Here is a 16,400-nt window from a genome sequence, read left to right as displayed (position 1 = left end):
CAACTCCACTTCCAAGGAACTGTAAACCTCCACTTGAAGATCTCTTTGTTCAGCAACACTCCCCAGGACCTTACTATTAAGTGTATAAGTCCTGCCCTAATTTGCCTTTCAAAATGCAACACCTCACAGTTATCTAAATTAAACTCCATCTGCCACTCCTCAGCCCATTGGTCCATCTGATCAAGATCCTGTTATACTCTGAGGTAATCTTCTTTGCTGTCCACTACACCTCCAATTTTTGTGTCATCTGCAAACTTACTAACTATACCTACTATGTTAACATCCAAATCATCTATATAAATGACAAAAAGCAATGGCCCCTGCATTGATCCTTGTGGCTTTCTCTTTGTTCAGTTGGTACTTTAATTTCCTTTTATTTGTCTTTATTCCTTCACTTCCTGTCAACCAGTTTGATTAACTTGATTTTTTTTCTCATTTTGGGTGTAAGATGATTTTGGTACATTAGGATTCGGGAGAAATAAGCCACTTAAAATGCATTTCAAATTCATTCATCCTCCAATTTACATATTGCAAGCTTCCATAAACAGCAGTGAGTTCATGATCATTATCAAATTTGACAGGATGGTATGTTTAATTCCCCTGATTTTCTTTGAAGTTGAGCTATGGAATCTCGTGTATCCACCTAACAGGGCAGCCTAGGATTGTCACAACCACCTGATGAAGGAGCAGCACTCCGAAAGCTAGTGCTTCCAATTAAACCTGTTGGACTATAACCTGGTGTTGTGTGATTTTTAACTTTGTACACCCCAGTCCAACAATGGCATTTCCAAATCAAGCCTAGGATTGGTTTAACATCTAAATGAAAGACAACATTTCCAGTAGCATTCAGTGCTGCATTTCCTTAGATAGCTGTTGCTTCTTAAATTAGCTTAAATCAGTGTTCTCTGATTCTTGATCCTTCCACAGGTGGAAATAGCTTTTCCCTATTTATTTTGTCCATACTCTTCCTGGTTTTGAATGCCACTCTCTATCAGATCTCCTCTTAATCTTTTCCAAGGATAAGAAACATGTTGTGAAACTTGAAGGGGTTCAGAAGAGATTTATAATGATGTTTTCAGGATTGGAGGGTTTGCGTTATAGGGAGAGGCTGAATCTGGGGCTTTTTTTCCCCTGTGGGGTGACCTTTTGAGGTTAATAAAACCAGGAGGGGCATGGATAAAGTAAATAGCCAATGTCTTTTTCCCAAGGTAGAGGACTCCAAAACTAGAGGGCATAGGTTTAAGGTGAGAGGGAAAAGATTGAACAGAGACCTAAGGTGCAACTTTTTTCACGCAGAAGGTTGTGTGTGAATGGAGTGAGTTGCAAAGGAAGTGGTGAGGCTGGTACAATTACTATGTTTAAAAGGCATCTGGATAGGTATATGAATAGGATGGGCTTAGGCAAATGCTGGCAAATGGGATGAGATTAATTTAGGATATCTGGTTGGTATGGACAAGTTGCACCGAAGGGTCTATTTCCATGCTGTACTTCTCTATGACTCTAACCATTTGCTTGACTAACCTAGTGCCACACCAGCTAAGTACTCACTGCTGGCATTACTCCGATATTTGAATGTCTATTCAGATCCAACTCCTAATTGCTGATACTGAGCTCCCAGTTTTGCCCTCACTCCATACACTGCAGCATTCTGGCTAGCCCCATTTGAAATGGTAAGAAGTCCTATGCATTTTCCATTACTTAATTTTAACCACTCACACATACCACAACTTTTCTTCCATTCACCACCATCATAGGCTGACATCTTTTCTTTCCTCCCTTACCTTACCATCATTCAAATTTGTGGGAAGAATTTATGCAACTTGGAAATAATCAGACAGAAAATCATATTATGTCAAAGTGTTTATTTTTGTAAAAATTGCATTCGAACAGTTTTATAAAAAAATTGCACGAAACTTCATTAAAAAATTAAGAAAATACTCCTTTTTTGTGTAAATATAGCCAAATACTCACGGGGTTGGATGGACAGGGTTAAAGAGTGAACATAAGAACATGAAAAATGGAGCAGGAATAGATTATTCAGCCGTTTGTGCCCACTTCACCATTCAATGAGATTGTGGCTGATCTTCTTCAACATCATTTTCCTGTACTACCATTGATGTTTTAAATATATAAAAATCTATCTTCACTGGCATGGGGGTTGGGGGTCCAGAACTAGACGGCATAGGTTGAGGGTGAGAGGGGAAAGATATAAAAGGGACCTAAGGGACAACCTTTTTACGCAGAGAGTGGTACATGTATGGAATGAGCTGCCACAGGAAGTCATGGAGGCTGGTACAATTGCAACATTTAAAAGGCATCTGGATGGGTATATGAATAGGAAGGATTTGGAGGGATATGGGCCAGATGCTGGCAGGTGGGATTAGATTGGGTTGGGATATCTGGTTAGCATGGACGGGTTGAACTGAAGGGTCTGTTTCTATGCTGCACATCTCTATGACTCTATGACTCTACCAATCTCAATTTTGAATATACTCAAGGAGAGAGACTTCGCAGCCCTCTAGGGCAGAGAATTGCAATGATTCATTATTCTCCAAGTGAAAAAAAAATCCTCCTCACTTCTTTGCAATAGATCTGCTCTTATTCTGAGACTGCATCCTAGAGTTGCCAGTTAGGGGAAATATTCTTCCTGCATCATCTCAGTGGAGCCCTCCAAGAATTTTGTTTGTTTAAATGAGATCACATTTCACTTTTCTAAAGTCCAACCCAGGAAATGGTTTCGATTAGATTTCCTACAGTGTGGAAACAGGCCCTTCAGCCCAACAAGTCCACACTGACCCACCGAAGAGCAAACTACCCAGACCTATTTCCCTCTGACTAATGCAACTAACACTATGGGTAATTTAGCATGGCCAATTCACCTGACCCGCACCTCTTTAGACTTTGGGAGGAAACCCACACAGACACAGGGAGAATGTGCAAACTCCATACAGACAGTCACCTGAGGCTGGAATTGAACCTAGGACCCTGGTGCTGTGAGGCAGCAGTGCTAACTACTGAGCCACTGTGCCAGCATGAACTTTGTTGCACTCCTTCTTGTAGAAAAAGGCAAATGTGTTTAGATAGGGCTATACTATTGCACCTCTAGATTCATCCATATGAAAATTGTTCTGGGTGGGGAAATCAGGAAAAAGAAGAAAAGCAACTTTCTCCATATCATGTTAAATTTTTCAGAGACATTGAAAGCTCTTTGCATACAATACATTTATCTGAAGTGATGTTGTATAGGCTACCATTGCAGCTAATTTATATACAGAGCTATTCCACAAACAACAGTTGAAGAATAATTAATGACAGTTATCAATAATGGTATGTGATGGAGTGATATTACCCAGCACATCAAGAGAAATTCCTGTCCTTGGATTGTGTAATAGCTTTTCTAAAACAGCAACAAACACTACTTTACTGCAATGTTTCATCTAATACCTCGGATCTCTATCAGTGTAGCACTTTTTCAGTAGTCTCTTGATTGTCTGCTGAAACCTTAGAATGATTGAGCAACTTAATTAAGATTGAGAACATGATGGGGTTATGTGTCGTAACCTGGGCTTATTTTTTTCACAGCAAAAGATGAATATTTCATTTAATGGGAAATTCTATTTGTGGATTCCTCTTCTGATTTCAAAAGCTCTGTCACTCTGATGACAGAAACAAGTTGGAATCATTTCACTTGCACTTAAAAAAAGAGATGGGGTTTGCACACCTATAGTGATTCTTACTACTTTGTGATAGCAAATTAATCGATGGAAATTGGTGGAGAAATTTAGCAGGTTTGGCAGCATCGGTAGAAATGGAAAGCGAATTAACGTTTCAAGTCCAACACGACTCTGGAAACATTAACTCTGATATTTTCTCCACAGGTGCTGCTAGACCTGCTGAGTTTCTCCAGCAATTCCTATTTTTATCTCATATTTCCAACATCCACAGTATTTTGCTTTTGATCTATTTAGTCAATTTTTTGAGATTTCTCCTGGACTTAGGTCACAAAAAGTTAATTATCTGCAGTTCTTAAGTATTACAGTTAAACAGCTAATTCTTGATCCATCATTTCCAGTTTTGCTGATGGAAAGATTGAAGTGCATGTTTTTTAATTGGAGGGAGAGTGGCCTTCTACAGAACTAACTACTTTAATGTTGTGCCAAAGTTTTGGAGTCTTACGAAAGTGCTGACAACATTTGTTTGATGCAAAGATTCATAAAAGCTTTGATCTCTCAATTCTCAGCTTTGTGGTAAGAGATTAGGAGCCTAATGCTCAGCTACAGGACAGGAAGAAGGTAAAATATCATCAACACTCAAAATTGCTGACAAGAACAAATGTATCGACTGATATTTCGGGTTTTTAGGGTTGGACAGTTTATATACTAAATTATTATACAATTGCAAATTGCTTATTTATAGACTTGTAAGCATTCCTATTCCCAAAGTGTATTCTAATGTTCTATTCTCCTCATTATGTTGGGTACACTTCTTCAGGTATTCTAGGATCTGATACTATTTTCCCTCCTGCTGATTGGTCTCTTTCACTGATTAGCCCAAGCTCTGTTTCAATTTGGGGACATGCTACAGATTCTAGTGAAGATGCCACTCCTTTATGAGCAGTAAAGATAAAGAATTAAAGATAACATGAGCTACAGACTCAAAAACAACATTAATGAGATGCCCAAGTTGTTCTAGGTTGGTTTAAAATCCTGCAAGTGCAATGTTTCTCAGGCAGGTAACAATAATTCAAGTTCCCACAATTCTGAATCCATTGGATTTCTCCTCAGTCTCAGCTAGAAGGTGCAATTCACAGGTTCATTTTGATGTCCTTTATCTTCAATCTATCATCTGGTGCCACATCGTTATTAGTACCATGCAATCCCTCTGCACAAATGCTTGGAAATGAGGAAGCAAGTACCACAGGGAGGTAATTTTGAAGAGAAAATAAAGAGTGTGGAGAATCATGTTTCAGAGAGTGTTATGTAATCTGTTTTTCACCATCCTCTTTCTTATCTTCATTGCAGTTACAACTAAAAAGGAAGAAATGTCTTCCCTGCTGTTCTTCATAATTTTCCTCTCCTTCATTACCTTGTACTCACTTCTTTGCTGTGATTGATTGATTGGCAGGAATTGAGGCTAACTGTTAACAAAAAATGAACGTTATTTCTTTTGGGTTAAAAGCAGGAGAATGGTGTGGGAGGGTGGGAAGTTGTTTCTAAGTTAACGTCTACAAAGAATGCTGGGGTGAAAGTATAAGTTCTGTTATCGATCTAGCACCAGTTTCTGATCTTGCCATTTCTAACTGGAAAAACAGGGCTAGCCTCATTTGCCTCCATATCCTTATTCTCAAAAGTATGTGAGAGATTGGGGATAGGTGTGTGCCCTCCTGAGACCTACCCTTGTAAAGCGTCATCTGTGAAAAGCAGCTGGAAGAAACAAAAGGAAGGTTTGCTATTTATGTGTGTACTAGGGTACATGTACTGTTGAAGTAAGAATGTTGGAATATCAATCTATTAATTACCTGACTGATTCTCCAAGCTAGCTATTCCCTATTTTATGAAACTCTCATTTGTTATTTTTATTTAGCTTTCAAGGATTTTCTCGTGGGAGTCAGATGCATTGTGTGAATGCCCAGCATTTTTCCCATTGAACCTGAAGCTCAATAGTTTAGATAAAAAAATCAGTTTCTCACTGAGGGACACAAAAAGTGAGAAGATATAGAGTACATTTATTTGTGTTTCCCATTTGCAGTCGGTTGCTTTAGTGGTGGGGAGGAGGGAATAAAAAAAATGAATGATTTATGCTGCCTCACTCTCAACAAATATAGAATGTTTTTGTTTGTGTTTGGCATTTGTAGTTGGGTGGTGTATTATGTGGGGGGATAAAAAACCTGAAAGGTTTACCCTGTCTCCCTAGTCATTGTATAATTATGCTTGTGTTTCACACTTGCAATTGGTTGTTTTATTATTAGAAGAGGGGGAAAACAAAACAAACCTGTAAGGTTCACCCTGCCTCATGACACAGATATTGACTATTTCTGCTTGTGTTTCACGTTTGCAGGTGGGTTGCTTTAAGCGCAATCGGGGGTGAGAAATTTGTTTTCCTTCTCTGACGAGGGTTAGAGGTGGGGCTGACTGAGGGATGCCTTCCCTGGGTGTTCAAGCTGAGAGACGTTGCTGTTGACTTTGCGACTTGTCCCTGTGCTGGGGGAGTGGGCGGGGTATATCACGTGCCCTGGGCTGCTGACGTGTGCACGGCTGACGTGTGCAGAGGGCGCCGGGCTGGCTGTTTGGCTGCTTTCCTCCGGACTTTCTCATTTCACCGGAACTGCAGCGCGACCTTCCCTCTCTCCATGGACGCCCCCAACCAAGGTACAAAACCCTCGCCGTCCAGACGCGCAGATGGCCTTAGTGCCTGTTTGTTTACGTATTTATTAATATTGTTTTGCTCTTTGCTCGCGCGCTTTCGTGTCGGCTGCTGCCCCAGCCGGAAATCACCGATTCAGGCATCAGACACAGGAAGAGGGTTAGGCCAAGACTCAACTCACAACAACAACCTGCCGCATTAATTGCACTCGGGATAGCTGGAGGTGTTCGCTGGCAGCGGCAACTGATCAGTAAACTCTCCATTTCTCCCCCTTTCAGTAGCTCTCCTTTCGAAGTTTAGTGAAGAAACTAAAACAAGGTGCAGGTTGTTGGAAGATCTAAGTTTATTTTGTTCCCCGACGCAGTTTCGATCGTGTTTGAATTCATCTTTCCTTGCTCTGGTCCTGTGTTTTATTTGTCCATTGTGTAAAATGGAGATTTTTTTTATAGGCAGACAGGAACATCTTATTCCTGCCACAGACCCATTCTTGTAAAAGTTGAGCCTTTTTTAAATGATCGATTTTAGTGATCTTGTTTTGATACAGGGCTTTGGCTTGACAACGTTGTTGATAGCAATGCAGCAAAGTCAAGCTCTTAAAACGGATAATTGTGTGACTAGACAGGCAAACAATCTACAAGCATTTCTTTGAACACACCACGATTTGGGAATACCTTTTTGCACATTCTTTCATTTTTAGGAAAATAAATGCAAATAAATTGGTTCCAATCCATCGAGTGACTTATCAGTTAACTGCCTGAACCATGTGATGAAATACTTAGATGATTGAGGTTAGTATGATTGGTCTGCCTATCCAATTGAAACAAACATAAAATGTAGCTTGTTTTAATTATAACATTTTAACTTGTAAGGAAATAAACTTAGAGGTGCTGCTATTTAATGCTATACTAAAATATTTGCTGTTCTAAACCCATACTTTGCATGGAGTCATTTTTGCAATGTGTTGAGTCTTGCAATTGTGGCATTGTCCCTCTTGCACAATGCTGTTCAGCTTGTGGTAAAAGAAGTTCCATCTGCATATGTGATTTAAATTTTTTTGTAATATACAGAATTCTCAAAGTATATTAAATATTAAAGTTTGTAAACCCATTAATGTAAGACAGGTATTATTGCTATTGCATTTGCTCTGCATTGATTCATGATCAGTTCATTCCAATCTAAATGCAAACATACCCTCACATTGAAAAGTCTGTTGTCAGCAAGTCATAACAAGCTGTGACTCATCTTATGACCATGCAAGATCAACAGAAATCTGCTTCTTTGATAACAATGGAATTCTGAAAGTTGGTTCCTTTGTGAGTTTGCATTAGAAGTGGGAAATAATTGTAGTTATTCTTGTTGGAGACTTTATTCCAGTTAGTGAAGCTTCACATGGAACATAACTAGCCTGCTGATGATAAGTAAATGTTCCCATTGGTGTCAGGTGCATTATGAAGTTAAGTTAGCAGTTGTGCTCATTTAGAATACCTGAGATGGTGCAGTTGGGCCCATGCTTGATGATTTCTTCCTAGCACAGTAAAGCAGGCATCAATATCAGACAACAACAAGCTCGGATGCTGTCTTTAATTTATTAAAACTGACAATGGATTGATTGAACACTATTCTTGAAAAGGCAACTGTTTCTTGAGCTCTCATTTCAACAGGTGTTGTTGAAAAGGAGTTTTCAAAAAAAAAATCTGACAACTGAGTTTAGTTTTCAAAGCGTCCTTGAGAAAGTTTAAATGCAATTGTTACAAAAAAGCCTTGAGGGCTTTAAAATAGCACTATTATTTTGCCACAGTTTAGTATGGTGGCAGTTGTAACATTCAAACTGCAGAGATTGCATCTTGTGGAAAAGCTGTGACAACACTGAATAATATATACAACATTTTCTTAAGCTGTGAAAAGGAAATTCCCAAACTGGCAATGTGACTTAGTTTCCTAGTATTACACACAATGCCTTTCGAATTGAAATCAGTGAATGTAAGTTATCAGATTTTGTAGAATATCAGGAATTTATCCTTTCTAATTTGATTTTTTTTACAATTTATGCCTTGCCCTCCTGTCAGTGTTAAATCATTCAGGTGTGAGGCTAGCCAACAATTAGGAAAAAAGAGCCACCATGTATGGTTTCAAAGCTCAGTCTAATTGCTTCATCCTCTCATACAAGTAAGTATGCATTGTTTCCAGCGTGGGTCACAATATTGCAATATGAAATAGAATTTCTTGACTGACTGCCATTCTGAATTCAGATTTGTTGTGACAAGTTTCAGTCACGAAATTGTGAAACTGACTTGGATCTGTTTGTCTGAATGGCTTGTTGTGGTATAGGTGGCACCTTTACTCATTTGGATGCTTAGCCACAAAAAGTAAAGCTGTAAAGTGTGATGCTTAAATTGTATAGTGAGATGTCTATAAAATTGTGTACCATGGAAGATTACAATTCATATTTTGACCTTTTACACACTCAATCATTTGAAGGAAAATGTGCAGTTTTATTTCTTTAAATTAGATCGGTTTTATCAACCTGCTCAGACATTATAACACACCTCTTGAGCAAGTGGGACTAGACCCCAGGCCTTCTGGCCTAGAGGTAGAGGCACTACCACTGCACTAAAATAGACCTCTTTTGTATTTATATAGACACATTATTTGTGGGAGGTACACTGTTGCACATTCTAGTCCATTTTTGTGTATTATGCTTTGTGTGTGTAAAAAAAAAAATTAAAAATAGTCCAACTTATTTGATTGTCATTAATGGATAAATAACTTTCGCCTTCAGTCTTTTTGTATACAATTTTCTGGAACTTTATTTTGTCAGTGGATCTGTTTCTTTTGACACTTGTAGTAAAATATTAATTCGATAACATTATACTGTGTCTTCTTCCCTTCCACTCCCAAATGTAAGTTTTCTACTTGGTCACCACCTGTGCATGAATGTCTAAAGAGCAGAATAATTGCTACACGTTTTTGTACCTGGTTCAGTGTTGTGGAATGCTGTCCAGTTTTTTGTTTTGCAGCAATTGTACTTGGGTTCATTATTACAGCTCGAGTCCTGTTGCTAGCTGTTTACTCGTTTGTTTTTGATTACCTGTGACAGATATCAACCTTAACTCTCCCAACAAAGGTCTGCCTGGAAACATGACTGATGTGCCTGTAAATACTCCTGCAAGTGGGGATGGAATTGGTGTACTATCTGAAGCTGAAACAGAGGAGCTCAGGAGTGAACTTGCCAAGGTACAGTTTACAATATGAAATGAACACAATTCTGGTGTCTAAGTGGAGGTGTCATGTCACAATGTAATTTTCTTTCAGAATTTTTTTTCCTGTGGTGTGTTTTTTAATTTGATGAATAGGACCAATGGGTCAAGGAAATGTTTTGTCATTAGACTAGCAGTTTATTAAACAGGTAACTAAGGGTGAAGATGTAATGCTGTATAAAATATTAATTTGACATTTGTTGTGCCTTGTTGCTCCTTGCCTGGAAATGTGGAGACAGGTGGAGAGGGCATTAGTTTGTTTGGATAATAATTATGTACAGGGATATGGGAGAATGGCAGGAGATTGGCAGTAGATAATAGAGCTGGTGCAGGCATGATGGGCCATATGGCCTGCTTCTGAACATGAATAATTCTGTGTTTCAAGATATTCGGTGGATTTTACTACCATTTTAACTGAGAGGTAAAGTAATGTGCCTGAGGTAACTCTCTCTCTGGTTTTGAATAAATTAAAATAAAGTTCGATATGTGAACACCACAAAAAGCCTTTAGAAATATTTACTTGAGATTCTCTCCAATGGAATCATCCCTTCGTTGTTTGGTTCATTGCCCTTTATTGATTTACTAATTGGGTTTTTTTTTTGCTATGCATCCAATTTTTAAGTGATAATCAAATATCAGCATAACAATTTACCAGAAAATTGAGTACCTCCTCTTGCTGACTTTGGGTTGTGCAAGATAGTTGTTTGCATTTGACAGCTTGCAAGTTCGAGTTGGTTATGTTTAAGTTGGGTGTGGTACAACCCCACCTAATACCTTTTCCTTACTATGGAAGGACAGAAACACATAATTACCACCTCCATATCATAATGATAGTTAAAGTTAAAATGTCAATGTATGTTTGAATGTATTTTAACAATCATTGCTGGATCTCTTGATAACCTTTGTGCACAATTGCTGCTTGGGCTGTTTCTAAAATGTAGAGAATCCAATGATGGCAAAAATATTACCGATATTCGTGGAAGAATGTGCATTTCTAGGATTTTCTTTTATTGCACTCTCAGTGCAGATTGGCATGTGCACAAGAAAAAGTGTTCTTTTTGAAATTGCATGCAGTTTTTGAATTCCGTGTAGTGTTGTGTGCAGTTTCCAGTTTCCGATAGGCTGTTCTTCAGTTGGACAGTCAAAATAAAAATTCTTCATCAGGATTCACAAAAATATTGTTTTAATCAGCAGCAACTCTGATCTTATCTGTTTGATTACTTTTCCAATTTCCAAGTATAATGTGTGGAACCAAAAATTAAAAGGAATTATTGGCTATATGTTCAAGTTCCTCGGTCATAATTTAAATAATTGCTAGCGTGTGTCATGTCATTCTAGCTGCCTACGAGGATTTGGAAAATGAGTTATAGAACATTGCCACAGATTAGTAACCAGGATAACCTTTGCAATAACATCTTGTGGAAGAACATTCTTGATTCCATAGATTGCTTAATCTACTTAATAGATTGAAATACATTTTCAAACTTCAAATAATTCAAAAATGATTGAAGACAGTGTTTAACCTACTTAATTCTGATTGCCATGTTATAAAAAGGATATTCGTAAATTTGAGAGGGTTCAGAAAAGATTTACAGGATGATGATGTTAGGTTCTTTTCCTAAGGTTTCTCTCACGAGATGCAATTGACACACACCAACTTCTGCAAACAGTTAAAGTTTGTTAAAGCTTGTACAAGCTAGGTGACCTTTATGATCGACTTAGCAGGCCTGCTAAGTCAAGTTTGAAGAGGCCCCAAACAGGAAACACATCTTTATCCGAGCCAGTTCGTAATGCTCATAGATACTCTGGTCACTCCCTCACAGTCACATGCCATTCAAGACAACCCCCAGCCACTCCCTTGCAGTCACGTTACCTACCCCAGGTACAATAGTAGGATGGGGTCATTCTCTAAGACAATGGAAATGTAAATGCCCAAATCCTGGGGAATCGTTATGCAAACTATTTCCTGACTCAGTGATTCCCCAATACAATGTAGGTGTGATATGTTCTAGCTTCAGCGGATGGCTATGAAAGGATTTCTGCATGAAAGGGACTGAATGATTGATAGTTTAATTTGATAATAGTAGGAGAGTAGTAACAAATGACTGTTCAAGTGAAGTGGGAGTCAATGTATTTCTGCATGAATGTTGTCCCCACCCACTTCCAGAAGGTTCAGTCAGTGCAGTTTAAACCTTTTTAATATTACATTCATGTCCAGCGAGAGTTTCCAATTTAATCTTTTGACATTACATTATCAGAATGGAGGGTTTGGATTACAAAAATATGCTGGAGAGGGTGGGACTTTATTTCAATGGAGTGTAGGAGGTTGAGAGGGACATGGATAAGGTGAATAGCCAAGGTCTTTTCCCTATGGCTGGGCAGTTGAAAACTTGTGGTCATATTTTTAAGGTGAGAGGATGTGAAGGGCAACATGTTTTTGCACTGAGTGGTTAGTGTAAGGAATGAACTGCCAGAGGAAGTGGTGAAATCAGGTACAGTTACAACATTTCAAAGACAACTTGAATAAGTACATGAATATGCAAGGTTTGGAGGGCTATGGACCAAATGCAGGCAGGTGGAACTAGTTTATTTTGGCAACATTGTCGGTGTGGACCAGTTGGACCGAAGGGTCTGTTTCTCTGCTGAATGACTGCATAACTGTGTTTTCTTACCATTGCAGCAATCAACTTATTCTTTAGTGAATCCAGACTTTATTCCTCCTGTGAAGTGGAAGGCGATTTCTGGTGCTGAAACTGCTAACTATGATGAAGGACTCCTTAAGTCAAATCTAAATCCCCCCCCCTCTGCCCGAACCTTCCATTTGTTCCCACAGTGATGCTTTATTTTTAACCTTTTGAAGCGCTCTTAATTTGAAAAGTTTCTATTTTTTCTGCAATAGATGTAGTGGTAATTACAGCAACCTATGTGGTGATATTACATAGAGTAAATTTCTGTTTTCTATCATTATGCTGATAGTGCGCCTCTTAAGCTGTGGCAGGCTTGAGACCAGGGGAACAGCAGGTTCAGTTCAGATTTTGTGCCTGATTGCTCCATACTGAATTCCTACTGAACTGTTTGTGTGCACACATCAGGTGAGACCTGAAGACCCGGTCAATTGGAATTGATCCTCCATCATTTAAAACTCAGTCTGCTTCATACGTGATAAATGATTAGCTGAATGAGAAAATGCCTGGTTGCTAGTACTTTCTCAACTTTATTCCAGTATGAAGCACTTTCTTAGGGTGGAGACAGGAAGGAACATAGACACAGCAACTGTTCCCTTGGCTTGTAACAGGATGGACCTGCAGCAGTACTTTTTTTTTTTCCCTTTCCGTTTTGGCTCCCTGAGTCATTAATTAGCTCACTGTGGGGAGCCTTACTGCTCTTGGAGATCTGAGAGACTTTCAGTTTTATTACGTGGAAGTAACTTTTTTTTCCCCCTCCAACTAATGTATCCATCTCAATGGGTGGCTTTAAAATTGGTCCGTTGCTGTTTTTAAGAGGGGGAGTTAAATGGAATTTGATGTAGATATTAGAGAGCATGTGTGTTTTTGTGTGGGGGTTTGTTGTAAGAAATTGATTTTGAAGAATGTTGTAAGTTAGTATTGCATTGAAGATACTGTTTTATTTTTATCACTGGATGTTGATTGTATCTGTCAAAGTCTTCCCTCTGAACCAATCCATTTAGGGAAAGGCCTGTGCTGACTGAATATCTCTGTAGAATGATCTGTACAACTGATATTTGTATGCTTCAAAGTTAATTTTTGTAGTGAACGTTCTGTTTACCAGAAATTCACAAATATTCAACATACACTGTTCATTTTGTAGCTTTGGGACTACTTTGAGCAATTTCCAAAACCACCTCTGCACATACTCTTCATTACAAGGATTTGTTGAAAATGTTGCTTCCTTATCTGTGGTCGGAATCTGTGTACAGCCTAATATAAGGATTGGTAATAAGCACTTTGTCAGGTTTGTGGAGAGTACGTTTAAGCCGTATGTTTCAAGTTTATACAAAAAAAAATGGACTTCGCTATCTTTTTAGTAGGAAAGCCTGCTTACAAAAATGTGTGCACTGAAAAAGCAGCTGGTGATTTGAGAGTTGAATCTCGTGGGCTTTTTCTCTTTAGGTTGAGGATGAAATAGCAACACTTCGACAGGTGCTAGTTGCCAAAGAAAAACATGCTTCTGATATCAAAAGAAAGTTGGGATTGACACCATTCACTGAGCTCAAGCAAAACTTAAGCAAGAGTTGGCAAGATGTACAAGCATCAAATGCGTGAGTACTTGGAAGATAGAACTGCAATTTTCTCATTTGTTTACCATTATTTATGAATAGTATCATGATATCTTACTCTGAGCATAGTCAATGTAGAAGATATGTGGAGATTGCTTGCTGGTAACTGATTGGTGCCCTGCTCTTTCTTCCCCTTTTGAGACTTACATATGTGAATTTCATGGCGTACAAAGGATAAGTAAACTATAGTATTTCTAACAATTGGAACATTGAAACATATTTAATTACAGTTGTACATCAAGCTATTTCATCTTGTCTGTACAGTGAAGAACTTTTTATTCTGCTTCCTCAATATGCTTAAACCCCTAACTTCCAGTGGAGCATCCACTTCATCAGTGCTGATTTTTATGACCTTGACTATCTATTTCAGCTTTCCAAAATGAGGTTGCTGGAGTGATGCTATTTTTGGAAATTTAAGTTTCTATCCTTTATTCGCAAGATTAAAATTCTTGAAGTCAATTGTGGATTCCATCTTTAAGGGTAATGAACAAGGTTAACGTGTTGTGCAGTTTCACTTTAGAATCTGCTCATGAAGACAATTATTCGCAATTTCTTTCAGACAGTGAATAGGCTGTGTATAGTTTTGGATGTCATTTATTTTCTTTCCTGTTTCTCCTAACAATTATTGTAAAGTATAATCCTCAGTAACATGGTCTCCTTGAACTTCTTCATCCGAGAAGAAGAGCATATCACTCTACAAAAGGCCATTTTTGCTCCTTCACAATCTACAGATCCAGAAAATAGCACTGTCTTATTGCTCTAAAAACTACTCCAAACTAACTTAACACTTACGGTTTATATTTTGAAAATTTAATCGAGGCAAATCTCATTAAAACATAATCAAGAAAGAACACGCTCTACTCACTACTGTAGATTTACAACAAGGCTACAGTTCAAAACTATGCACATATCTGTTCCTTTGCTGTGAGCTCTCCCACACAATCCTCCAAGATCAGTTGCGAATTTCGCTAGACTCACTCCGATGTCCAGCGATACATGAATTTAGCAAACGCAGTAACCGAGCAGATTCACTGCTGCCAGTTTGCAGTGTAGGTTTTTTCTCTGTTTCACTGACCATGTGCTGTCTTTTGTCTGTCATCCCTTCTAAAAGTGCCATTGTTTTGACTTTTTTCTCCAAAGTTCCAAAATAATGCATAAGCATACAAAACAGTAATTGCTGCACCAGGAATTTGAGAGTTTAGGTGTTACTGAGGATTATGTCTGCAGGAAATGTCTTTGGTTGTGAATCCTATCATATGGAATGGATTGGTTGGAGCAATAGTTAGAGGCAATGAGGAATTTACAAGAGCCAAGGGTTGTGATGGATGGCAGTTAAAGGAAGGGAGAAAAGCAACAGATAAAGTCAAATAGATGGGTTAGCTCCAGGAGAGGTAGGCAGGTAGTGCAGGAGTATTCTGCGGCTATTCCCGTTTCAAACAAGTATGTTGGTTTGGAAAGTGTAGGGGGTGATGGATACTCAAGGTAATGTAGCACAAGCAACCAAGTTTCTGGTATTGAAACTGGCCCTAATGTAACGAGGAGTACATTAGGTTCCAAGCGATCGATTGTGATAGAGGACTCTCCCAGTCAGAGGCACAGACCGATGGGGGAAGGTGGGGGGTAGGGTACCCAGGGAGATAGTAAGGAAAGAGATCATCCTGAGACTAGTACAGTTGGGAAAACGATTGAGTCGGATAGGCAGGGACAAAGCAGAGAACAAGGTACGACTGATAAATCAAACTGCATTTACTTCAATGCAAGAGGCCTAACGGAAGGCAGATGAACTCAGGTCATGGTTAGAGACTGGGATATCCTAGCAATTACAGAAACATGGCTCAGTGGTGGACAGAATTGGCACCTTAATGTTCCAGGAGACAAATGCTATAGAAAAAGTAGAAAGAGGGAGTGGTGTTTGATAAGGGATAGCATTACACTTGTACTTGGGGAGGATATTCTTTTTGTGTAGAATCCAGAGTGTGTGGAAACAGGCCCTTCGGCCCAACAAGTCCATACCGACCCTCTGACAAGTAACCCACCCAAAACCATTCCCCTATCTCGATTATCCGATATTTACCTGACTAATGCACCTAACATGCACATTCTTGAATGATCAGAGTAATGTTGCATGGCCAGTTGACCTAACGTGCACATCTTCTTTGGATTGTGGGCAGAATCTGGAGCATCCAGAGGAAACCCACACCAATACGGGGAGAATGCACAAGCTCCACACATGGTCACCCATGGGTAGAATCGACCCTTGGTCTTTGGAGCTGTGAGGCAGCAGTGCTAATCACTGAGCTGCCCATGTTCCTGGGAATACCTCCAGTGAGGTTATTTGGGTGGAATCGAGAAATAAGAAAGGGATGATCCCCTTTATTGGGATTGTATTATAGACCCCCTAATAGTCAGCAGGGAATTGAGAAACAACTTTGTAAAGAGATTTATATTAACTGTAAGAATACTACTGTGGTTAGGTACGGGAT

At 39.0% G+C, this 16,400-nt stretch overlaps 1 protein-coding gene across 11 annotated transcripts in view; it reads left to right on the top strand.

Moving 5' to 3' along the window:
- Positions 1–6,210: 6,210 nt before the first annotated feature.
- tpd52l2b (tpd52 like 2b) overlaps positions 6,211–16,400 on the top strand; it is a 49,252-nt gene continuing 39,062 nt past the window's right edge. For 3 of the 11 annotated variants that reach the window (XM_043710436.1, XM_043710435.1, XM_043710434.1), the window contains exons 1-3: positions 6,229–6,368; positions 9,461–9,597; positions 13,751–13,899. In XM_043710436.1, the coding sequence (XP_043566371.1) occupies positions 6,350–6,368; positions 9,461–9,597; positions 13,751–13,899 (305 nt within the window). In that variant the 5' untranslated portion in view covers positions 6,229–6,349. Of the gene's footprint in view, positions 6,369–7,060; positions 7,152–9,460; positions 9,598–13,750; positions 13,900–16,400 lie in introns of all 11 variants that reach the window. The other 8 variants (XM_043710443.1, XM_043710444.1, XM_043710438.1 and 5 more) reach the window with 7 other exon arrangements.

The sequence above is a fragment of the Chiloscyllium plagiosum genome, chromosome 20 (genome assembly GCF_004010195.1).
Source record: "Chiloscyllium plagiosum isolate BGI_BamShark_2017 chromosome 20, ASM401019v2, whole genome shotgun sequence".
NCBI lineage: Eukaryota > Metazoa > Chordata > Chondrichthyes > Orectolobiformes > Hemiscylliidae > Chiloscyllium > Chiloscyllium plagiosum.
This window is presented reverse-complemented; position numbering and strand designations above follow the sequence as displayed.